At 44.4% G+C, this 26,747-nt stretch overlaps 1 protein-coding gene across 2 annotated transcripts in view; it reads right to left on the bottom strand.

The window, feature by feature from the left end:
• Nucleotides 1-1,968: 1,968 nt before the first annotated feature.
• The window catches only part of SYNPR (synaptoporin), a 467,369-nt gene continuing 442,590 nt past the window's right edge, over nucleotides 1,969-26,747 (bottom strand). For both annotated transcript variants that reach the window (XM_063940903.1, XM_063940904.1), the window contains 2 exons: nucleotides 9,381-9,572; nucleotides 1,969-2,539 (listed from right to left, as the gene is read on the bottom strand). In XM_063940903.1, the coding sequence (XP_063796973.1) occupies nucleotides 2,234-2,539; nucleotides 9,381-9,572 (498 nt within the window). In that variant the 3' untranslated portion in view covers nucleotides 1,969-2,233. The remainder of the gene's footprint in view (nucleotides 2,540-9,380; nucleotides 9,573-26,747) is intronic.

Raw genomic sequence — 26,747 nt, 5'->3', positions numbered from 1 at the left:
CTGTTTTTTTCCTGAAGATTGGTTAAGTCCACAAAAGGCCGCCAGCAATGTGACTGCCCAGAAAGAGTGCATTTGACGTGATAACATCATTAGATATCGCTTACCTGTCCATCAAAGTAGAATAGCAGTTTAAAACTATATTTCTTGCAAAAAAACTCAATAAACAACATGTACATTTTATGCAACAACTTTATTTGGGTCAAATGCAATTACAATATAGATTATCCACTTAGATCCATAAATTGTTTACATGATATGTGTATATAGATAAGTACACCATTTGTGCTTGTATTCTGTCAAAAACACAGTCAAAAGTACAATAAATCAATGCACTAGGTAGTAGATTAGAGCAGCTATAATACGCTCTCTGGAATTCTTAAAAATGAGTTGATTATATATGCATTCTGACTTTCTTAAATTCATAAATATAGTTATGTGTATTTAAAAATATCATTAACTCCACATACATTACAGGCAGCCTACCAACTGGCAAGATCAAAAACTGTATTGTTTATGAAAACACACCCGAGCCCCTTTGAGCGTGTAGAAATTCTCCACACACGGGTGGCAGGAATTTCCGAGCATGACAAAACATTTTTATTATGAATTATTGTAGATCATACACAACAACATCCTATTCTGAGAAACAGCGACAATATTGTATTGCATCAGCTACAGTAAAAAAACACCTAATGTTTATTTAGCGCAGTGTTACACTTGAGATAATATTTCAGATAGTTTTATTTCTGCACTATTAACCCATACTTGCCTACAGGGAATCTCCCAAACATTACAGACAGGGCTGAAACTAGGATATTTGTCACCTGGGGCAAGGCAGTAATTTGGCGCCACAATAAGCCCCCCCCCCCCCTCCTTGTGTCCTCCCCCCCAATTCCCGTATCACTACAGCAGCCTGTTTCTCTCCCCCCTATATTTCTTCAGCATGTCTTACCCCACCACCAGTTACCAGTATCTTCTCCATGCTCCTCCTTAAGGCAGCAGCAGTCTCCTCACACACTGTTCTTCAGTATGTGTCTCCTTTATTTTGCCAGGTGAAACCAGTCCCTCTATGCTTGCACCGTGCGGATTAGCAAAGGCACAGAACCCGGTCTCAATCACTGGACCGGACATCAACTAAAGATGGGTCAGGGAGCTCCAGGCAGGGGCCCCATGAGAGAGGGGCGTCTGGAGGTACTCACCCCTATGCCCCAAATCCGGCCCTGGCCTACTTTCTGAAGCCTACTCCCACCATGGCATGCATCCGACTCATCACGGGTTTCCCGCTCTTTCCCTCCGACCATCTAGGCGAGCCCTCAAATACTGCTCCCGCTCCTAGTTGTGGTCCTGCTGTAGAGTAAGCAAGTAAGTGATAACCGATATATATGTCCTATAAAATTATTTTTCATTTAGATTGTAAACATATACCACAGAAATTTGGTCCCGAGTTCCAACACACACTCAAAGCCTATTACTTATACTGGGTGAGATGATAAGGTCAGTACGAGCTACTGATATATTGGTAACAGTACAAGACTTCACATATGTTCCAAAAATATCATAAGAATAGAATACAAAACAAAATATCTCAGAACAAAGCTGAGATATTTGTTAATGGGTTCACATGCATAAAGTGAGTCGATATTTACAGTAGTAGGAGTACGGAGGTCTCTACAATATGTCGATATTCCATTAACAGTATTTTCCAGGTAGGTCGGGGAAGTACAATGCAAGTTTTACTTACTGATATAAACAAAAGTACAAGAATTTTTATTTTATTTTTAATTTTCAAAATGTTACAGTGTATATGGCTACAGCACAGCATTTATCTCATGTCACTGTTATGTTGCAAGAAGTTTCAAACCGTAGTATAGGATCATGCCCAAAAAAGTGTATAAAACAGGAAAGGGACAGCAAACACTCATCTGAGAGATGTAGCATGCAGGGCTTATGGAAACCAATACTATTGTGCACAATGAAAACTGTATTTTGTCACATATTAAAACATCTAGGCTTACAAAATGCGCTCACAATTATACACACGGAACACTGTAATTTTGTACACTATAGATCTTCACCAGTTCCTAAATGCATCTGAACAGCACAATCCACCAGCTGTATTCGTGTCACCTCTAGATGCTCTCAGTTATACACACTCTGGGTCATTCCTACTAAAAGTATATCTTGTCAAGATGTTTGTGGTCATTGGGGAGGAACATGTTTTTGATTATTCATATTAAATCTGATTGGCAAAAGATGTTGGGCCCGTTTGGTTATACCGAGCCTGGTTATAGTTTTGCTGGCCAAGTCCGCCTGGTTGTCCAAAGTTGGGTTGCTGTACAAACCCGCCCTGCTGTTGGTTATAGGGTGGAGTTGGTCCATAGGTATCTTGATTGTATCCACCTTGGCTTAAAGACTGGCTGCCAGACTGTTTTTCTATTGGCTCCTGGGGATAACGCTGCCCAGAAGCGTGCCAACCCGTCTCCTTGAAGACAAACCAGATGTTTCCAGCCCACAGAATAAAGTTCAGGAAACCAAAGACCTAGGTGCATAAAAGGTGATGATTTTAATGTAACAATTATTGGTATGCACAAGTGGTGCATCTATATATATATATATATATATATATATATATATATAGATACAGGGTGATTCAAAAGTGTCAAAACACCCTTGTCGAAGTGGCAGTACACCCTTTTGTTTCAAAAAATGTGCAGGAAATGGGAAAACTGACTTAGTTACAAGATGGACGATTTCAAGATGGCGCCCATGTTCGGTACACACCCTAAAAGAAAGCCCAACTCACCCATACCTTACTGTAGTATTCCGTTTTCCCATTCACTGCACAGTTTTTGAAACAAAAGGGTGTACTGCCACTTTTGAATCGCCCTGTATATATATATATATATATATATATATATATATATATATATACATACATATACACACACACACACACACACACACACACACACACACACACACACACACACACACACACACACACAATGGTTTGCAAAAGTATTCAGATTTGTCTGTATTACAAATGGCACCAATCCAGTGAAACACTTGGGGAGATGTATCAATGCTTGAAGGGAGGTAAAGTGAAGAGAGAGCTAAAGTACCAAGCAATCAGCTCCTGTCGTTTTTCAAACACAGACTGTAAAATGGCAGCTAGGAGCTGATAGGCTGGTACTTTATCTCTCTCCACTTTATCTCTTTCTAAATGTTGATACATCTCTCCCCATTATTCCAAGATCTACTGTTGACAGTGTTCTTAATTTGGACACTAATTCTGACCTCATACTCCTCCCATTATAACCAGGGGTGGATTAGGAGCGTAAAGAGTCCCTTATGCAGGCTGCATTCGGGCCTCCTACTCTCTGGCTCTGGCTTTGTAAGTTTTTTAATCTACTGAGCATGTGCAGGTCTCTGGGAAAATGGTGCCTGTACCTTATACCAGGGGACATGTCTACTGCACATGCACAAATCACTGCATGCAGGTGTGTGGTGGGAAAATGGCCACTGTACACCCTGCACCCAATATAGATACGCCAATGATTATTACTCCTTACATAACATCCCTCTCTCAGATGCACTTTGTTATTCCTCATAGTTTACTGATTACCTCTACACTTTTTGGGAAAGTTCTGTGTAACTAGCTACTCCCTCTGTACCTCCTGCTTTGGATCTCCCTGTTTACAATTCATTGATTCAGCGAACTCTATATATAAACGCTCTACTGTCATGCCTCTCATGCATAGATTTTCTTTCCTCCACACATAGATTAATCCAACTTCCTTTTACCTCCAGCAGCCTCATATTACATCTCCACTTATCCCTCATTTCATTACTTGCCTCACTAACTGCTGCGTCACCTTTCTCTACTGTATCTTCAAACGTTCAACTCCTTGCTGTCTTCTCATCACTCCTTCCGTCCCAGATTATTCTCCATTTTCACTTCGCCTCACCTGTACAATTTGTCCTTACTGCAATAGTGTGACTGGCCTTCCTCTCTCACTGTTTCTCCCTCACCAATGCCTCTTCTTCCTATATTTCTGATCTCATCATGAGGTACTGTCCCTCTCACTCGCTTAAGTGTGCCTCTAACCAGTACCTTATGTCCCCCCGTATAGCCATCTCTCACTCCCAAGACTACAAGGTTACTCCCATGCAGCACCTCACTTATGGAACTCAATATCCTCTCTGACCAAGCTCTCCTATAGCCAAAGTGTATTTCACTATATTAAAAAAGCGTAATGTTCACTACAACTTTTAATACTCGCACCTGATACTACTCCATCCTGGTGTTCCATTCAATACAGTACCATCTCCACTCCGAGTCCCACTAGCTCTTATTGTTTCAGCACTGGGGGAGGTTAGGTTTAGGCCCTAAGGGGGGAGGGTTAAGGTTAGGCTGCAGAGGGGTGATGGTTAGGGTTAGGCAACACCGGGGGGGGGGGGGGGGGGGCGGGTGGAGATTAGGGTTATGCAATACCAGGGGGGAGGTTAGGGTTAGGCACTAAGGGTGGAGGGAGAGGTTAGTGTTAGGTTGTAGTGGCATAACTGCCAAGGGTGCAGGAGGTGCAGCTGTTATGGGGCCCCAGCTGCTTCGAGGGCCTGCTGTTCCCCCTGGTCAGTAGCTTCCATTCACTCCCACTAGGAACGGGCACCGCTGCGCTGATATCATAAAGCCCCGTTCCCCCAAGCAGTGCAGCTGCACGGCGTATGCAGCAAGGGGGAGGGGCTACCCGACCGGCTTCGAGTTCCACGGTTATATATATGGGGTAGTGCCTAATGTCAGGAAGTGCCCGCCCCATCAAAGACCTCTGCTGGAGACAGGTAGTGCTCACTCTCCTTCCATCTCTCTCTCTCTCTCCCTGACACTCTCTTGCTCCTCTCTCTTTCTCTCTCCCTGATGACACACTCTCTCCCTCATTCTCTTCGTGACTCTCTCTCTCTCTCTCCCTGACACTGTCTCTTTCTCTGACACTGTCTCTCTCTCTCCCTGACACTGTCTCTCTCTCCCGACACATCTCTCCCTGACAAACTCTCTGTCTCTGACACTGTCTCTCCATTTCTCTCTCCCTGGCACTGCCTCTCTATCCCCCTACCTAACATTGTCTCTCTCCCTCTCCCTGAAACGCTCTCTCTTTCCCTCCCTCTTTCCCCCTGACTCTCTCTCCCTGACACTCTCTCACACTCTCTCTCTCTCTGACATTCTTTCTACACCCTCTCTCTCACTCTCTTTCTGCCTCTCTATCTCTCACCGACACTCACTCTTACTCTCTCTTGCTCCTCTCTCTTTCTCTCTCCCCTCCCTTTCTTGCTCCTCTCCCTTCTCTCTTTCTCTGACACTTTTTCTCTTTCTCCGACACCCTCTTACTGATGCCCTCTCTCTCTCTCCCCTCTCATCCCTTTCTCTATTTCTCCCTGATACCCTCTCTCTCCACACTCTTTTTCTCTCATTCCCTCTTTTTCCATGAAACCCTCTCTCTCTCTGTCTACTTCTAGTTATACCTGGCTACGAGGGAGGGTTAGGGGTTAGAGAGAGGGGGGAACATACTTACCTTGCCCCTGTCAGGATTTCAAAGATCAGGATGCCAGCATTGGTATTGTGACCGCCGGCATCCTGTCTGTCGATCAATCGTACTGATCCCTCCTTTTGATATATCCAAAATACACACTATAGGTTTTGAGAGTGATGTTTTGGGTCCCACTGTGTTACTGCAAACTTTTCCCAAAGGTTTTTTTCAGCAAGACTGCATGCCATGACTCTAGGAAGAGTGACTGCTGTGTAGTTGTATGTTACTGGCCTGTAAGGGTAGCAAGATATATGCTGTAACTAATAGCATAAGAGATCATTTTCAGTCTACAGTAATGGTGGCCTCAAATCTACCACGCTGCTGGTGGCCAGTGACAGAGCTACCGTTGTTGCAGGGGAAACTGAGGAAACGGATGTAGTTCCGCCATTGCCTCGAAACATGTTCTCACAAGACATATGTATATCCTCAGAACCTCAGATTGGGGATTGTCTTTATTGCCGTGTCCCCCACCTCCAAACTTTGCTATAGGGCCTGGCGATGTCGTGTTCTGCCCCTGCTGGCGTCATCAGCCTATTGTACAAAGTTTGCTGAGTGTCTGTACCCAGAACAAGCCTAAGAATACTCAGATGGAAATTAACAGATTTTTGGGGGGCATGCTCACAAATCCATGTGCCCTCATTCCGAGTTGTTCGCTCGCTAGCTGCTTTTAGCAGCATTGCACACGCTAAGCCGCCGCCCTCTGGGAGTGTATCTTAGCATAGCAGAATTGCGAACGAAAGATTAGCAGAATTGCGAATAGAGATTTCTTAGCAGTTTCTGAGTAGCTCCAGACTTACTCCTACACTGCGATCAGTTCAGTCAGTTTCGTTCCTGGTTTGACGTCACAAACACACCCAGCGATCGCCCAGACACTCCCCCGTTTCTCCAGACACTCCCACGGTTTTCCCAGAAACGCAAGCATTTCTCCGCACACTCCCAGAAAACGGCCAGTTTCCGCCCAGAAACACCCACTTCCTGTCAATCACACTCCGATCACCAGAACGATGAAAAAACTTTGTTAAGCCGTGAGTAAAATACCAAACTTTTGTGCTAATTTACTTGGCGCAGGCGCACTGCGACCATTGCGCATGCGCAGTTTGCGACTAATCGCTCCGTAGCGAAAAAAAATAACGAGCGAACAACTCGGAATGACCCCCATAGGTGCGATTATATCTGCCAATTGCAGCGCCAGTCCACTGTAAGATCCGATTGTGCAGTGCATTACAAACGGATTCTTTGCTCATCGCCCCTTTTTAAAGCAATGTCCCCAGTGCAGCTTCACTGCAAATTTACACTAATGACCCTTTATTAAATTAACCTGCTGATGTATTGTATGCAAGGAACTATTACTTGGTGTTAGGATTAGAGCCCCCTCCCCATTACCTTAGAATGTTTCATCTCCGCAAGATAACGCCCCAATATAATACAGGGCTTACCAGCTTTGTGGCACCCTGTGAATACGTTGTACTGTGTCACCTTTCAAGCTCAAATTGAATTTGGTGATAAATGAAGATGTGAGTGACTTCCTCATATTTTATTCATCTCCCCTGTGTATCTGTCACACCACTGGCATTTATATTCAAATTATTGAGTGTCACATGAAAATGTAATCTTAAATTCTTTGTTGATTAAATTTCAAGTCTGTGTATGTTCTGAGGGAATAGTAATTAGGTAACCTTGACACAGAATGATTTATTGTGTCTAAAACAACTGCTCTCGCTAATAGTAGGGAAGGGATTACTGTGAATTGCTTAAAGCTGCCTCCAAATATGTGTGTTTTAAAGTTCTACTGTGTTTGCTTTAAGCTTTATATTGACTTGTGGAAGGTTCCTTGCTAAATATAAAGTAGCTCTATGCAGTAATTACAGCAATAAATGTCATTATAGTCTTGGGTAAGTACAGTCTATTCACAAACTATATAGTATTCTATTCAGTACTATCCTGTGAGAAAATGTTATTCGATCATTTCTCTTGTGCAATAGAACAGTAGAGCCTTGCAATGCGCTAGTAATTCACATGTACCTGTGAGATACAGTACCACCGGGCAGGCAATTTTAGGATGGGTGCTATTGCTGCTAGACCCTAAAAAAAAAATCAGTTTCAGTAACAATTTTAAGAAAGCTTACTGACATCCACAAGGATTACTAATGTATTATTTATGTGCTATTGCAATGTGTATTAGGGGCCTATTCAATATCCACTTTGGGTCTGTTGCACAATCACATTATTTTAGTAAAAGGCCCATTCATTATTAGGGGTCCGATGGGGCCTGCTAGTATGCAGCAAAAGTTCAGCTGAAAGTTTTTGGAGCCTGGCCAAGATGTCCAGGGCCGTAAATAGCTATGGGCGAGAGGTGCTTTGCACACAGCGCAATGCGCTGTTGGGGCAGAAAAATTTGTGCAGGCACCTGCCGGGCCACACCACACTACTGCCCGCCAGGCAAGCCCGCCATCGCCGCTAGTTATCTGTAGTCTGTAGTCCAATGCTGTTTCGTGCACACAGCGCTAAAATGTCTACTTACAGCACTGAAGATGTCTGTGGTGTAAAAGTTTACGAGTGGGGTTGGACTGGATCATTACTGCAACTACTTTTATACCCACTTACAAAAACAAGACTTCATTTTTCAAGACTTTTTATATTAGATAAATGATTGGAGGATGTTACCTGTTTGTGTGAAGGTGCATGGGGTCCCCTCCAAATTAATAAGAAGCACTAAACTTTTAAGCCTAGGACTGTAGTTGAAAATCAAGCTGACACTTAAGTACCTCTTATAAGGTTCTAGCACAAATTAAAGTTCATTGATGGTCACTTTAATAGGATATACATTGATACACTCTGATTGGTCAGGGAGTGGAAAGAGCTATGCTCTGACCAATCAGTGTGCCCCAATGTATTCCTATGAAAGTTAATGGCAGTGCCAGGACCCCCATAAGAGGTAGTTTAGCGTTTACAATGTGGAATATAGAATATGTCGCAATTACACCGAAATCGTAAAATCAACACTTAGTAAATTTGCCTTGTGGTGTCATCCTATATATCTTCCGGGTATTACATTCGGAAAGTCAGCGCCAATACCTTACCATACTATCTTCTGAAAGTAGTGCACAGAAGATGGCACTGCAGACAGAAGGTAGGGATAGAAGGTAGAAGGTAAGGGTGCATAGGACCCCCCCCCCCCACACACACACACACACACACACACACACACACACACACCCTCCAGGTGTTACTATGCCTCTGGTCCAAAGACCAATCAGCATTTATACACTGGAGAGAAGTCTTCAAGAGCATGTAAGTGATATGTCGGCATTCTAACATGTCGACATTTCTATGTGGTCTACATGATGAATGTTGACATTCTCACGTTAACATTATGACTGTCAACATAACAGACCACATTGTGTGGTCTATTCATGAAGCAGTGAAAAGAGTGGAGAAGTGAGCCTGTGTAGAAGTCATCCATGGCAACCAATCAGCTGCTGCGTAAAATTGTATAGTATGCAAATTATAAATGTTACTTCAGTACTGATTGGTTGCCATGGGCAACTTCTCCACAAGCTCACTTCTCCACTCTTTTCACTGCTTCATGAATAGACCCTTCTATATAATGTCTTTTGTTTGTACGCTTAATCAAGCTATGAAATTGTTGAAGTAATTACACTTCTACTGTATAATTATCTTACTTGACCTTTGATGTCTAAGAATCTTTATCCCCAAGCCATGGTATCATTAGGAAAGTTTCTGCAATGATGATGCAATTGGTAAAACAAGTCCTCCAGTCACACGAAAGCAACTCACCACGGAAGTATTTAGACTTGACATGACAGGACTACGCAGGGACATACACTTGTTGGCTGGCTGTTTGCAGGCTGATATCAGTAAGAGAACTTCATCAGGATCTGTAGCCACCTTAACATCGGAAAGTCCTTTAGCCCAAGAGGAAGAACTAACCAGCCATAAGAATGAAAAAACCACGGTAACGATAAAATCCTATAAAAGGGGAGAAAAGAACAATTATTTTTGAACAAAGCAATAAAAAAGGAAAGAAAAAAACATCCAGAATAAACGGCATCAATTGGGTTTTTTTTTTCGAGAAAACCTGGGACCAGAACTTTCTTTTTCATTGTTGTGTACAGAATAGCCAATAATATGGTAGTCCCTGCCGCAAAGGAGCTTACATTTATATGTCCCTATCATCACACACTAATACACTAACAGTATAAGCGCAAGCAGGACTGTCTTTACAGCTTTGTAGTCCTGGGCAAAGCAATGCACTAGGGTCCCTACACACCCATTCATGGGAACCAATTTAAAAAAAACAACAGAATTTGCCCCTCCTGCTGTCCCGCACTGTTTCTTTCTATTCATGCTTACATAGAATGAATGGCTGTCAGTACTCTCATTGGTGGATAGCTCCAACCATCCCCCAATCAGATAGCCATTCACTGTCAGGCTGCATAGGTAAAGAATACTGCCACACCGCTATGATTGTGTGACCACCACTTGCCCCTGCTCAAAGACCTCATATAATTGTGGGGCCCTGGGCAGCTGTCCAGGGTGCCTATAAGATGGCCCTGAAAGGAAAAAGCAGCCAGAATCCAATAAGACCTATCAGTATGTTTTTGGACTATGGGGAAACAATCTATGTAGATTCTGTATCATATCCTTGTATTCACATAGGTTTCCTCCTGGTACTCTGGCTTTTGCCCACAGTCCAAAAACATTCTGGGCTTATTTAGAGACAGTCTTAAACTCAAGTTGTGACTGTTTTCAATTGTGTGTCAATTTGTCTAAAGTCTGACTTTAGAACCACTGCTGCTGGAGGGTTGACACATGGGCTGGATTGGACATAGACTCACAAAAAGTGGGTGTCAATACACAGTAGCGACTCTGGCCACGGGCAAACAGGCTTTTTGCACGGGGCACCGCTGTCCCGAGGGTGCTGCCGCCGTCATGGCAAGAGCCGCTACTGGTGCCGTGCGGTGCACCTGATGTCATCGCGCACTGCACGACATTGTGGGAGCGGCCGTAGATGCTAGAGGTCATAATTGACCTCTAGTGTCTGTGCGGTGCTATGAGAGAGATGTCATGACGTCTTTCCCATAGATCTGAGGAGCGGCGGCCGGAGACGGAGGACAGCAGCAGCGGTCGTGAAGCAGGAGTGGGGCTGGTGAGTATTTTTTTTTTGTGTAAGCGGCGCTACTAGGGGCATATATATAGGGGGCACAGCTGCAGTGGGCACAACTACTGGGGCCAAAACTACTGGGGGCACAACTACTGAGGGCACAGATACAGTGTGCAAAACTAATGGTGGCACAGCTACTGGTGGATAACTACAGGGGTCAAAACTACAGGGGGCACAGCTAAAGGGGGCATAAATGTGACCATGCCCCTTCCCTATGAAGCCACGCCCCTACGGTGCGCACTAACCCTGTTTTACCTATCAAGGGGGGGGGGGCAAAGGAAACTTTCGCCCTGGGTGCCACAAGTTCTAGAACCGGCCCTGTCTATACAATTACAATGGACGTTCAGTTATAACGAAAGTGTTCTTGGCATGTAGCCCAAATAAAGTTCCAAACGCAGTTAGATTCTGAAGACGCGCAGGCTGAGCATCTCTCCCGGGACGCAGAGAGCCCTCCAGTAGCAAGTAAGATCGCAACTGCTACACTTTATGCATGCCCAAAAAGCACCGTCTGATTGGCCATGACCCGCCTGTCTTCCCGTTACCACCCCAAACGCTGTCTACCTGTCACTCACTCTCCGTCTAATTTCTCGGTGCAACCACTATAGCAATTCAATTGCTGCACGTGCGCACTGCGGCTCAGACAAATAGTGGGAAAACTTTGTCTGATTTACGTACAATACCTGCCTTGTGACCGTATCTGAATCAGGCACTATATGACTGTAAGCTCCATGGACTATAGTATGATTGGACGTTACTGGGGTATAGGTTGGTGATATAAATGTAAAGAATAATAACATTGAAGAGTGGCACTTTACAAAATGTATTATGGGATTTATATACTGATGAATGGAATTATGTCAAATGTTAAGGCTATAATGTAAATACTGCATACAGGTAATGTCAGTAACATTCAGTACTGGTAATGTTATGGTAAGCTGAGACGAGAAGAAATGCAGTATGCTTTATGCGTCTATGACATGTCTATAATTGGGCGTTCCTAAGAATAGAGAATATCCTGGTTGCTCCCTCACTGAGTCAGGAAGGTACTGTAGCTGAGAACCCCCTGAGTGAATATAATGACTTCTATAGGAGCATCACTCACAACAGGAGGACAGCAGAAGCCATTCATCACTGAAGAGGCTTCCCATAACATCATTACAGGAGGCTGCGTAGCTCCTGCAGCATGTGTGCAGCTAGAGAGATTTGGGTGGGTTATACAAGGAATGTAGCAAAAAATGCAAAAAAGCGATTAGAGCAGCTAAAATAGAAAACGAAAAACAAATCGCAAAGGAGAGTAAAACAAACCCGAAAAAGTTCTTTAAGTATATAAACGGTAGAAGGTTGAAAAGGGAGAATATTGGCCCCTTAAAGGGTAAACTGGGTGTCTTGATTAATGATGATAGGGAAAAAGCAGATTAATTTAATAAATTCTTTTCATCAGTAATCACGAAAGAGGACAAGTTGACGAGAGTAGAGCATAACATAAATAATAATAATAATGACCCATTGCTTGGTACTTGCTTAAACGAGGGAGTAATCCGGGAGAGACTAAGTAAAATTAAGATAAATAAATCTCCTGGGCCGGATGGACTCCACCCCAGGGTTCTTATGGAACTCAACGTAGAGATATCGAAACCTCAATATTTGATCTTCAGCGAGTCAATTAGATCAGGAATGATACCAAAGGACTGGCGTATAGCAGAGGTAGTCCCAATATTTAAGAAGGGTATTAAAACGCTCCCCGGGAACTATAGACCGGGTACCTTGACATCTATAGTGGGGAAAATACTAGAAGGTATATTAAGGGATAGCATACTAGAGTACTTGGATTCTTCCAAGGTTATTACTAGGAATCAACATGGATTTGTGAAGGACAGGTCATGTCAAACTAACTTAATAAGCTTCTACGAGAAAGTGAGCGATAATATTGATAAGGGTCAAGCAGTGGATGTGATCTTTTTAGACTTCTCTAAGGCTTTTGACAAAGTTCCACACAGGAGACTAATTCTCAAACTAAGAGAGCTTGGGGTAGGAAATACTGTCTGTACTTGGGTGAGTAATTGGCTGTTTAATAGGGAACAGCAAGTGGGGGTAATTGGGATGTACTCTGAATGAGCTTCAGTACTCAGTGGAATACCGCAGGGCTCAGTACTCAGGCCATTGCTGTTTAATATATTCATTCATGACCTAGGAGAGGGACTGTAAAGCACAGTGTCAATTTTCGCAGATGATATTAAATTATGAGAATAATTAATTCAGACAAGGATGTTGAGTCTCTACAGAATGACTTATCTAGACTGGAGGCCTGGGCAGACAAATGGAGAATGAGGTTCAATATAGACAAATGTAAAGTTATGCACCTTGGGACTAAGAACAATCAGCCAGCCTATAAACTAAATGGGGAAAATGTAGGAATAACGGTAGTTGAAAAGGATCTGGGTGTGCTCATCGATAATAAACTTGGTAGCAGTACGCAATGTCAAAATGCAGCAGCAAAGACTAATAAGGTGTTAGCACGCATAAAACGGGGTATGGAGACAAGGGATGAGAGTGTAATCCTGCCTCTGTATAAATCATTGGTGCGGCCACACCTGGAATATTGTGTACAGTTTTGGTCACCATATCATAAAAAAGATATATTGGAACTTGAAAGGGTTTAGAGGCGAGCCACTAAACTGGTTAAGGGGTTAGAGGCACTGGACTATGAGGAAAGACTTAAAAGGCTTGATATGTTCACACTGGAAAAGAGGCGACTGAGAGGGGACATCATTAATATTTATAAATACATTAAGGGACAATACAAAGATCTATCAAACGATTTGTTTACCAAAAAAACACTACATAGGACACCCCCTGGGGTTAGAGGAGAAAAAAATCCATATCCAACGGAGAAAAGGATTCTTCACAGTAAGAGCAGTAAGGATTTGGAATTCTCTGCCAGAGAAGGTAGTAATGGTGGACTCAATCAATAAGTTTAAAAATGGATTAGATAAATTCCCAGCTGAAAAAAATATCCAGGGATACAGCATTTAATTAATATTTAAATAAAAAAAATAAAAATAATGCAATGTACAATAGGTTGAACTCGATGGACATTTGTCATTTTTCAACCTCAACAACTATGTAACTATGTAATATTGTTTCTGTGCAGGGTAAACACTGGCTGCTTTATTTTTACACTGTAATTTAGATTTCAGTTTGAACACACCCCATCCAACTCTAATGGGCCCCACACACTGGAAGATCCGCCGCCAAGCTGCCAGATGGCGGTTCTGGCCGACGGGTGATCCGGCGGCTGGGGGTAGGCGACGGGGGGAGTGAAGTTTCTTCAGTCACCCCGCTCCATAGCACTGCATGCTAATATGGACAATCTCGTCCATATTGGCCTGCATGCATAAGCAACGGGGCACCAACGATTAACGAGCGCGGGGCCTCGCATCGTTAATCTTGGTGCCTACACACTGCACGATATGAACGAGTTCTCGTTCATTAAGGAACGACAACGTTCATATCGTGCAGTATTATCTGGCAGTGTGTAGGGCCCTTAACTCTCTCGGTACATGTTATATCTGACCCCCCCCTGCACTGCACATGGTTCAGTGAGGAAAATGTTGTTTTGCAATCAACTTTGAATTAGGCCCTAAGAAAATAAAAATGGTGCCGGACCGCTTGCCAGTGTAGCCAGGTTGCGCAGCCGATGGATGAAGATATATCTCCTACTATACCGGGCCATCTGGCTGTGTGTACCGGTGGTCCGCCAACCACCCATACACTTGCTGCAGGGACTGCTGGTGACTGACATTTCAACTGGGTGGGCACATTTAAATGGCCGCCCAGTCGTGACATTAGGCACAACACATCAGGCACATTGGGAAGCGTGCATGCACCTACAGTGCCAATCATCAGATAGGTTGGTGGACGCCAGGTGTGTACCCGGGATGCGGTTACCATGCGGCGGTCGGGATTCCGGCGATCAGCATACCGACGCTGTGATCCCGACTGCCAGAATGCCAGTAGGGGGCCCAGGATTATTTCCACTTGTGGGAGTCCACGACACCCATAGAGTGAGTGGGAATAGAACCTGTGGCAACCGCAGCAAGCCACAGAGCCCGCAAGGGGCTTTGTTACGCTCGCTCTGCCACCGCCATACTGGCGGCTCGGATCCAGGTGTCTGTATGCTGACCGCCGGTCACACGGCCCCAACCCAAGTACCCAGCTTAACTGTCTTTTTACAAGTTGTGTTTGAAAAATAACAGGCGCTGATTGGTAGTGCTTTATCTCTCTCCAAACTTTTTTTTCTGTTTTTTTTTATTTTGTTTTGTTTTTTAAACCTCATGCTATTACTAAAAGTATCTACACTTAAGGATATAGGGGCACATTCATCATGAAACAATTGTGCAATGAGAATTTTTCGTTTTCAATTCTCATTGTATTCTCTAATAATTGTTTCATTATTCATCATGCCACGAGAAAATTATCACTTCCGAAAAACTGGGCTTTATGAGAAGACAGTTTTTTGGAAAGTGATAACTTTCCCCTCCGCAGCTGCGGTCCCCCGCAGCTTACTGTATGTATGGCGCGGGCCTCCACCTGCACCGAGTGTGTCCAAGGCTGCCGCCCCCCCACGGCACTGTATTGTGTGTTTGGCCACGACTCTCCCCCACCGTCGGCATCGGCACCGGTGCACCCCCCTTCCCCTGCACTGCAGCCGCAGACTCACACCAGGACCTTATTTCCGGGACTGCCCGGCTATTTTCTGCTCTTAGAATTGTATGTGCTGGTGAGAATTGTGCATCCAATCTGTTTCTACTTGCAACATAAGCTCATTCTATTATCTAATAAAGGTGTCACTTTAAACTCCAGTCCTCACGCTGTTAGCTTGGGCTAAAACGCTAAACTCCTCAGATTCCATATCATTTCTTTAACCAGATAAAACAAATTAAATATTTATTCGAGTGAGCAAGTATTCTCCGTTGTTCCTAGCACCAGCAGATTACTTTAATTACCAGGCCAGGAGTTTTACAATTCACTTACATCAGAATGAAATCAGACTCTAATGTGTGGCGTGAGGGTGAAGTTAACAGACTAATGAATTCAGCTTTCCAGCGCCGCTGACATTCACAGAATATATCGAAATAAACTCTGTTTTAAAGCTACGCCGCCTCCTACCAGCATGAAGGTTTGGTACTACTAAGTGATAACCTTTAAATATAAACGCAATGAACATTTATTTTGCATTGTTTTTACGTATTTGTTTGTTTACATAGATAATATAAAATATCACCGAATGCAAAACTTTAACTTGAACCGATTAAGTGCATCTGGAGAAAACCTTAATAGACCAAAGTGAAGTCTCTTGGGGGAAAAGATGAATAAACCGGTAGTCTGTAAAATGCTGAAAAGTAAATAGACTTATCTCATACCTCCCAACTGTCTCGATTTTCGCGGAACAATCCAGTTTTTTGGGGACTGTCCCACCCGCAGGAGGCAGTGTTTCGCGGGGGGGGGGGCAGTTGGGAGACTCTGTCACTTACTACTCTGCGGTGAATAGACGCTGTGCGTCTATTCACTAGAGACGGAGGGAGAAAGGGCATGCCAGCAGCTCACAGAGCGCTGGGCATGCCCCCTAAGTGATGAAAACCGGGGGCGTGGCAAGCGATCGTGGCACTCCCACTAAGCCACACCCCCTTTTTCTGGCGCCAATGTCCCTCTTTCAGCAGCAGCAAAGTTGGGAGGTATGTTATCTGCGTATGTCCTGAGATAACAAGCAGAGCTGTAGCTAGACTTTTGGTGCCCTGTGCATTTTTTCACAAAGTACAAGGTAAGCTTCAAATAGTTAGAATGCTCTAGCTTATAATTCTCTTGCTTTCTATGTAAGGGCAGATAGCACAATGAATAGAGTGTCTGATTGCAATGCCACAGGCAATGGGTTAGAATCCCGGGTATGTCGGCATCTTGAAATGTAAAAAAGGACAGTGACTGAATAACAAAGAGCTCTCTAGTTAAGTTCATGAATGTTGTATAGGTATTAGGAATGGGTGGGGAACAGGAGATGCTGTGTTTCAAAAAGTGAAAGTAATTTAAACAGATAATTGCTGCCAACAATGCTCCCTACCCTGGCACACTTCGCACATACCTAGTTACAGCTCTGATACAAAACATACAGTAGTCTCCAAAGAGGTATGGGTCGTTGGGTCGACCCAACTTAGGTCGACACTCATTAGGGCGACCACTGAAGGGCGTCATTGCCATTATGTCGACATGCATTAGGTCGACATGGGTGTTAGGTCAACAGGTCAAAAGGTCAACATGAGGTTTTTCACTGTTTTTGGTGTAGTTTTCTCCGTAAAGTGACGGGGAACCCAAATTAGTGCACCGTGTCCCCTCGCATGGCTCGATTCGCTCGCCATGCTTCAGGCAAGGTGCATCGCTCCGCTACCACTGCGCTCAGCACAGATTACCGTTCCAATCGTAGTCCACGTGGATCGTTAAGTATGAAAAAAATCCACTTTTTTTTTTAAATGAAAAACTCATGTCGACATTTTGACCTGTTGACCTAGTACATGTCGACCGAACGACCATGTCAACCTAATGCATGTCGACCTAATGGCATTGTCGACTTTCAGTGGTTGACCTAATGAGTGTCGACCTAAGTTGTGTCGACCTAACGACCGTAACCCCTCCAAAGTGGATTTATGGACCAATAGCCAACTGTATCTGTCCAAAACAGGCAGCAGCACAATTATACGTCGCTTGATTGCAGTGGTGATTATAATTTGTATTGCTGCATATAATAACAGGGTACTAGCATTTCTGGAAACATAATGCTACCCCACACCCAAAGTGGGAAATCAGGCTAGCCTCTGTAGTTGTACATAACAAACACTAAAAGTTACTGGGATAAAATAGATTTCAGTTTTTAAAATTAGATTTTTAAACATTATTACTTTGAAATACAAAAACCATTATTGTTTTTAGAAATGCGTTATTACTGTATGAGAATAAATCACTTTTTTTTTTTTAGACTTTTACTCTGTATAGTTTTCGTTTGTGATATTTGATAAATAGGCTTCTCCATATATCCCAACCAGTAACGTTACTACAGCTGGTAACATAGGGGGTCATTCCGAGTTGATCGCTAGCTGCTTTCGTTCGCAGCGCACCGATCAGGCAAAAAAACGGTACTTCTGCGCATGCGTATGGGGCGCAGTGCGCACGCACGACGTACTTTCACAACAGCCGATGCAGTTTCACACAAGGTCTAGTGACGCTTTTCAATCGCACTGCTGGCCGCAGAGTGATTGACAGGAAGTGGGTGTTTCTGGGTGGTAACTGACCGTTTTCGGGGAGTGTGTGTAAAAACGCAGGCGTGTCAGATATAAACGCGGTCGTGCCTGGGAAAACGCAGGCGTGGCTGGCCGAACGCAGGGCGTGTTTGTGACGTCAAAACAGGAACTAAACAGTCTGAAGTGATCGCAAGCTAGGAGCAGCTCAGAAACTGCACAATCTTTTTTTGTAGCAGCGCCGCGATCCTTTCGTTCGCACTTCTGCTAAGCTAAGATACACTCCAGAGGGCGGTGGCTTAGCGTTTGCATGGCTGCTAAAAGCAGCTAGCGAGCGAATGAGGGCCTTAGTATCTAAGGTTGAAAAAAGACAATTTGTCCATCGAGTTCAACCTATTTGTGGTCTTCTGTGCAGTATTATTTTTGGACTAAAATTTTGTCTGATGCTGATGTCAGCCGTTGTGTTTTATTCCTCTTTTTTTTTAATAACTATGATGCGTGACTACGCACCATAACCCAGGATATCCTTATCCATTAGGAATTTATCTAACCCATTCTTAAAGGTGTTGACTGAGTCCGCCATTACAACTCTCTCAGGCAGGGAATCCCAAACACGTATTGTCCTTACTGTGAAAAAAACTTTTCGCCGCTTTGTGCGTAGTCTCCTCTCCTCTAACCTAAGTGAGTGTCCCCGTGTCCTCTGTTCTGATCTTACCAAAACCAGGTCCCGCACAAGCTCTGTGTATGGTCCCCTTATATATTTGTAGATGTTGATCATGTCCCCTTTTAGTCTCCTCTTTTCCAGTGTAAACATGCCTAGCCTTGCAAGCCTTTCCTCGTATTCCAACGTCTCCATGCCCTTAATTAGTTTGGTTGCCCACCTCTGAATCTTTTCTAGCTCCAGGATATCCTTTTTATAGTATGGTGCCCAAAATTGTGCACAGTATTCAAGATGTGGCCTCACTAGTTATTTATATAATGGGAGTATAACACTCTCGTCCCTTACATCAATTCCCCGTTTTATGCATGCTAATATCTTATTAGCTTTCTTTGCTGCAATCCTACTTTGGGTTCTGCTGCTTAGTTTGCTATCTATGTGAACACCTAAGTCCTTTTCCAGTACAGAATCCCCTAATATTACCCCATTTAGTATGTACAGTAGGTGTTATTTTTGTCCTTGCTACCACAGTGCATTACCTTACACTTGTCTGTATTGAACGTCATTCTCCATTTGGCTGCCCATGCTTCTAGTTTAACTAAGTCATTCTGAAGAGACTCAGCATCCTTCTCCATATTTATAACCTTACACAATTTGGTATTGTCTGCAAAAATTGACACCATGCTCTCTAGACCTACTGTTAGGTCGTTAATGAAAATGTTGAACAATAGCGATCCTAGTACAGACCCTTGTGGCACACCACTTAGTACTTTAGTCCAATTTGAAAATGATCCATTAACCACAACGCGCTGCTCCCTATTATCTAACTAATTTCTGACCCAAGTGCATATTGTGCTCCCTAGCCCTATTTCTTGTAGCTTATAGATAAGTCGCATGTGTGGTACAGTGTCGAAAGCTTTGGCAAAGTCTAAAAAGATTACATCCACCTCCTTACCCTGATCAAAGTGGTAGTAGAAGAGACATAGGGCCTAATTCAGACCTGATGGCTGTGCTGCAAGAGGCCTGCGATCAGATAGTCGTCACCCAGGGAGAGTGAAAACCCACCCTGTGCAAGTGTGCGAATGCATACGTACGCCGTGCGAACTCTTTGCCAGGCAGCAGACAGCTGCAAATCCATTCACAACTCACCATCGAATGATTTTTCCATACTGTGCAGTCTGTGCGTAGCCCAGGACTTACTCCTACAAACAGGCTGAACGGGGCTGGAGCTGATGTCACAAACCCTCCCTGAAAATGCTTTGGAATGCCTGCGTTTTCCCTGACATTCACAGAAAACGGGCAGTTATACCACCCACAAACATCCTCTTCCTGTCAATCACCTTGCGATCTAAATTTTCACACCATCCTGTCGCTGTTTAGAGTCACGCCTGTGCTTTGCGTTGCATATGCATGCGCAGTCATTCGATAATCGGACGCTGTGCGATTTAGCACAACAGCGATCAGATCTGAGTCTGGCCCATGGCTTGAAGGTTAGGGGCTCCCATTCACCCAAGGCCCCCTACTCTGCACTTGACTGATCCCTGCTCAACTATTGTTAAGGAGCCTGGCATTGCTCTGTTCCGCACAGTAGGTCAAGCAGTGTTTCTTTTATCCTGGTACTTTGTACACGCCCAATGTTTTCCTGTCACTATGTCATCCACCTGGTGGGCGGATATATACAAATGCAGTGTGATGTGGCAGAAAATTGGTAACTGAAAAAAAAAAAAAAATCTTCAAGTGTGTACTCAAATATTGTTGCCTACAATTTCCTGAAAAATTGTCCGATTGTCAGGCCCACCAAAAAAATATGACAGTGTGTAACTAGCTTTAATTGCAGTGTAGAAATAAGGCAGCCAGTATTTACCTTGCACAGAAACAATGTAACCCACCCAAATCTAAATCACTCTGCACATGTTACATCTGCCCCACTTGCAGTGCAACATGGATTTGCCCAATTGGTTACTTTTTTGGTTTGCCAGCAAACCTGAATAATCCCCTTAGTATGGTTGCAGGTTTAATTAGTGAAATGTCATACTTATGTAATCAGAAAGGCAAAACCATGACAAGGATCGGAAGTTTATCCAGAAGAGGTGCCACCGATATCTATAAATCGGGAGTGATATATGGTGCTTATCCTACACTGACACATTATAGTCCATTTAAATACTCAGTAACATCTGCAGTGCAGGGAATGCAATTACAATTAGCAGCTGTCTCCACTCTCCACAAGTAAAAGACAATAGAGAACAACACAAAGGCAAGCATTCAATAGAATAACACTTATTCCAGGAATTCTCACTGGTAATTAAAGGCTTTTTTTCAAACAACTAAAATAGAGCTTATCTTTGAACATTTAATATATCCTTAGCGCAATGTTTGTTTAAACAAGGACATTTTACTTGCATGTTCCAAGATAATAGGGAACGATAATTACAGTTTCCAGACCATAGAGATCCGTGTATGGATGTCACACTAAAGAAAGCCATTTAAACAACATATAAACTGATGTCCCCAAAAAAGTTGGATGAAAATTTTAGCTTTGTTTTTCATGGCTTTCAATCTGAATTAAAACCTGGGGCTTATTAATAAATTTGGTTCAAAGTACATTGATTTTCCAAAATCTTTTACAAAAGTGAAATGCAGAGCAATAATATTATCAGCATTACTGCCTTACAGCACTGAGGTCTTGGGTTCAATTCCCACCACAGTCCTAACTGTTTGGAGTTTGTACGTCCTCTACGTGTTTGTGTAAGTTTCCTCTGGGTACTCTGGTTTCTTCTCACAATCCAAAAACATACTGGTAGGGTTAACTGGTTCCCAACATTGGAAAAAGTCTAACATTGGACATTGAAGTTGATTCAAAGTCGCGTGAAATTTGGTCGCATTTACGATCACATCGGATGTTTGGAAATAAATGTCGTTCTTCGCCTAAGTTCACAGTTGGATACAAAGTGAACAACCCCATGGTGGATCATGTGTTTACCAAAACATTTAGCTAGTATAAGAAAATAATGAAAATATCACTATATTCTAGGTTATACAATTATTTTATTTCTAATATATCTCTTTACAATTGCTTTTATTAAAGTGTATCTGACATGGTTCTATTCCAATTTTTCCCTTTGTATATGATTTAGCAAGGATCATGCCATGCTATTTTCATGTCTCCGATCCAACCGCTAGCACAAGGTTATACACGAACAAAATTGGCAGCAGAGCCTAACTAGACATTTTGGTGCCTTTTGCCAGAAAGAGAATTGGTGCGCCCCCCCCCCCCCCTTCCTCCTCCCCATTTTCATAATACTGATAGTGCGCACGAAAAAACAGGATTTTAATTACCTACCGGTAAATCCTTTTCTCGTAGTCCATAGAGGATACTGGGGTTCCATTTAGTACCATGGGTATAGACGGGTCCACTAGGAGCCATGGGCACTTTAAGAATTTGATCGTGTGGGCTGGCTCCTCCCTCTATGACCCTCCTACCAGACTCAGTCTAGGAAACTGTGCCCGAGGAGACAGACATACTTTGAGAGAAGGATAGATAAAGACAGTGGTGAGATTCCGAACCAGCACACACAAACAGAGGAAAGCTATGGTAACCCAACATTAAACAGCAACAGCAACAGCTGTACCAACAATACTTAACCAAGTAACAGTGCAGGAAGGACAAAGCACCGGGCGGGCGCCGAGTATCCTCTACGGACAACGAGAAAAGGATTTACCGGTAGGTAATTAAAATCCTATTTTCTCTTACGTCCTAGAGGATACTGGGGTTCCATTTAGTACCATGGGGATGTACCAAAGCTCCCAAACCAGGTGGGAGAGTGCTGAGGTTCCTGCAGAACTGATTGACCAAACTGAAGGTCTTCAGAGGTCAAAGTATCGAACTTGTAGAACTTAGCAAACGTGTTAGAACCTGACCAAGTAGCTGCTCGGCAGAGCTGTAAAGCCGAGACACCTCAGGCAGCTGCCCAGGAAGAACCCACCAACCTAGTAGAGTGGGCCTGCCGTGGAATAAGCATGCTGGATAGTGAACCTGATCCAGCGTGCAATTGTCTGCTTTGAAGCAGGACACCCAATTTTATTGGGATCATATAGAACGAACAGCGAGTCGGATTTCCTGTGAGGAGCCGTTCTCTTTACATACACCGTCAAAGCCCTCACAACATCCAAAGACTTTGAAGTAGCAGAGGTGTACGTAACAGCCGGAACCACAATAGGTTGGTTGATGTGAAATGCGGACACCACCTTAGGAAAAAATTGCTGATGAGTTCTGAGTTCAGCTCTGTCTTCATGAAAAATTAAGTACGGACTCTTGTGAGATAACGCCCCTAGCTCCGACACACGTCTTGCTGAAGCCAAGGCCAACAGTGTGACGGTCTTCCACTTAAGGTACTTTACGTCAACCTCCTGTAACGGTTCAAACCAGTCCGATTGGAGGAACTGCAGTACCAAATTGAGATCCCAAGGTGCCGTGGGAGGCACAAAGGGAGGTTGGATGCGCAGAACACCTTTCAAAAACGTCTGGACCTCAGGAAGAGAAGACAATTGTTTTTGAAAGAGAATGGACAAGGCTGAAATCTGGACTTTTATGGAGCCCAGACGTTGGCCCACATCCACACCTGCCTACAGAAAAAGCAGTAAATATCACAGGTGAAATTTCACAGCAGAATATTTTCTGCTCTCACACCAAGAGACATATTTCTTCTAAATAGGGTGGTAATGTTTAGACATTACCCCCTTCCTGGCTTGGATCACAGTTGGGATAACTTTTTTAGGGACCCTTCTTCTGGCTAGAATCAGCTGTTCAACTTCCATGCCGTCAAACATAGCTGCGGTAAGTTCTGATAGACGAACAGGCCCTGTTGCAGAAGATCCTCGCTAAGAGGTAGAGGCCACAGATCTTCGAGGAGCATCTCCAGAAGGTCTGCGTACCAGGCCCTTTTTGGCCAGTCCGGAGCAATGAGTATTGCGTGAACCTTTTCCCTTTTTATTCTTTTGAGAATTCTTGGGATCAGAGGAAGGGGAGGAAACACGTACACCATCTGATAGACCCATGGAGTCGTCAGAGCGTGTACCGCCACTGCCTGTGGGTCTCTCGACCTGGAACAATACTGCTTGAGCGTCCTGTTGAGACAAGAGGCCACCATGTCGATGTGTGGATATCCCCACCGACGTGTCAAGCACCTGAACACTTCCGGGTGAAGGCCCCACTCCCCCGGGTGCAGGTCATGTCTGCTGAGGAAGTCTGCTTGCCAGTTGTCTACTCCCAGCATGAAGACCGCTGAAAACGCTGCAGCGTTTCTTTCTGCCCAGAGGAGAAGTCTGGACACCTTTGACATCGCTGCTCTGCTTTCCGTTCTGCCCTGTCGGTTTATGTACGTCACTGCCGTCACATTGTCCGACTGGACCTGAATGGCCCGATCGTGAAGAAGATAAAAGGCCTGCAGAAGGGCGTTGTATATGGCCCTGAGTTCCAGAACGTTGATTGGAAGGGTGACTTCCTGACTTGACCATCTTCCTTGAAACTGCACCCCCTGGGTGACTGCTCCCCAACCTCTGAGGCTTGCATCCGTGGTTAACAGGATCCAGTCCTGAATTCCGAACCTCTGACCCTCGACGAAGTGAGAAATCTGTAGCCACCACAGAAGGGAGATCCTGGCTTTTGGTGACAGACGGATCCACTGGTGCATGTGAAGATGCGATCCGGACCATTTGTCCAACAGATCGAGCTGGAAGGGTCTTGCGTGAAACCTTCCATATTGAAGCGCCTCACAAGAGGCCAACATTTTCCCCAGTAGGTGAATGCATAGATGCACCGATATCCGGGTTGGCTTCAAGACATCTCGAACCATCGGCTGGATTACCAATGCCTTTTCCAACGGAAGGAACACTTTCTGCGACTCTGTGTCCAGTATAATGCCCAGGAATGGGAGCCTCCGTGTTGGCTCTAGGTGAGATTTCGGAAGGTTCAGAATCCACCCGTGATCCTGGAGAAGTTTTGTTGAGAGGCCAATGCTGTCCAGCAACCTCTCTCTGGACGGCGCTTTTATCAGAGGATCGTCCAGGTACGGAATTATGTTCACTCCCTACTTGCGAAGGAGAAACATCATCTCTGCTATTACTTTGGTGAATACCCTCAGTGCCGTGGAGAGACCAAATGGCAGGGCCTGGAACTGGTAGTGACAGTCCTGCAGTGCAAACCGTAGATAAGCCTGATGAGGCGGCCAGATCGGAATGTGAAGATACGCATCCTTGATATCCAGAGACACAAGGAATTCCCCTTCCTCCAGACCTGAGATCACCGCTCTCAGAGACTCCATCTTGAACTTGAACACTATTAAGAACGGATTCAAGGACTTGAGGTTCAGAATTGGTCGTACCGAACGGTCCGGTTTCAGTACTACAAACAAGTTGGAATAGTAGCCCTTGTTGTGCAGATGAGGTGGAACTGGAACAATGACCTGAGTCTGTACCAGTTTTTGGATGGCCTGCTGTAAAGTTATACTTGCCTCTTGTGAAGCTGGTAAGCCTAATCTGAAGAATCTGTGAGGTGGGATGTCTTCTAACTCCAGTCTGTAGCCCTGGGAAATAAGATCTATGACCCAGGGATCCTGGCATGAACTTGACCAGATGTGACTGAAGAATTTTAGTCGGGCTCCCACCTGACAGCCCTCCAGGCATCGCGGTCCACCGTCATGCTGAAGGCTTTGAGGAAGCAGAGCCTGAGCTCTGTTCCTGAGCACCTGCATTTGCTGGTTTGCGTGGTTTACTTCTTGCACCTCTGGTAAGACGTAGAAGAACCCCTGGGTTTTCCCTTAAACTTGGCTGTCCGAAAGGACTGTAAATTTGAAGCTGAATAAGCTTTCCTGGCTGGGGGAGCTGCGAAAGGAAGATACGTAGACTTACCCGGAGTAGCTTTGGAGATCCATTTGTCTAGTTCGTCTCCAAACAAGGCCTCTCCTGAGAATGGCAGGCCTTCCACTCCTTTCCTGGAGTCCGCATCAGCTGTCCACTGGCATAGCCACAAGCCCCAGCGTGCTGAACTGCCATAGAGGTGGTGCGTGCATTAAGCAAACCAATCTCTTTTATGGCTTCCACTATAAAGTTCGCAGAGTCCTGTATATGCTGCAGGAGTAAAACAACATCCCCCCTAGACAAGGAATCTAACCCCTCAATTAGGTTACCTGACCATTTAGCAATGGCTTTTGTGATCCACGCACATGCAATAGTGGGTCTTTGGGCCACCCCAGCACCTGTGTACAATGATTTGAGTGTAGTCTCAATTTACGATAAGCCGTATATTTTAGGGAGGCTGCACCAGGGACAGGCAATACAATTTTACGTGACAGCCTAGAGACTGATGCGTCCACTATCGGTGGATTTTCCCATTTTTTCCTGTCCTCTAGAGGAAAAGGAAAAGATGAGAGCAACCTTTTAGGGATTTCAAATTTCTTAACAGGATTCCCTGTGACAGAGTAGCATCTCCCCCTCCAAATTCACCTCACCCTCCTCCATGTCTGACCTGTCAGCATCAGAGTCAGACTGCAGGATATGGGCCAGAGATCGTTTTTGCGGACAAATGGGAGGGGATTGAGACGCTGGTTTGGGGACTGAGTCTCTATTCATAAACTCATCCACAGTCTGTCTTAAGTATTGTGTCTCTTTCTCATTGCAGGATAGCTTTGTAGAAATATTTGAGATCATTCCCTTAATGGAATTAACCCATTCTGGTTCAGCCTCGCTATTCTGGGAAGGTGCGCTGCCCTGAGTACCCAGTAGTGAGTCCCCTGGTGAAGAGGAACACTCCGCTGTACGAGAAACACACTCTTTGCCTGACATAATGTAAATGTGACAGCACACACACACACACACACACACACACACACACACACACACACACACACGAAAAGGTTAAGCACAATTAACACACAAAGAGCCCTTCAGGGAGACATAGAGTCATTTGGAGCCAGCCCCCACCACGCCCTTATCGCTAATGCCAAGCTTAGCCGGGTCGCAGACTAAGTGTCCTGATAGGG

The sequence above is a fragment of the Pseudophryne corroboree genome, chromosome 9 (assembly GCF_028390025.1).
Source record: "Pseudophryne corroboree isolate aPseCor3 chromosome 9, aPseCor3.hap2, whole genome shotgun sequence".
NCBI classification, from domain to species: domain Eukaryota; kingdom Metazoa; phylum Chordata; class Amphibia; order Anura; family Myobatrachidae; genus Pseudophryne; species Pseudophryne corroboree.
The sequence above is the reverse complement of the archived record's forward strand: the minus strand, read 5'-3'. Positions and strand labels throughout refer to the sequence as shown.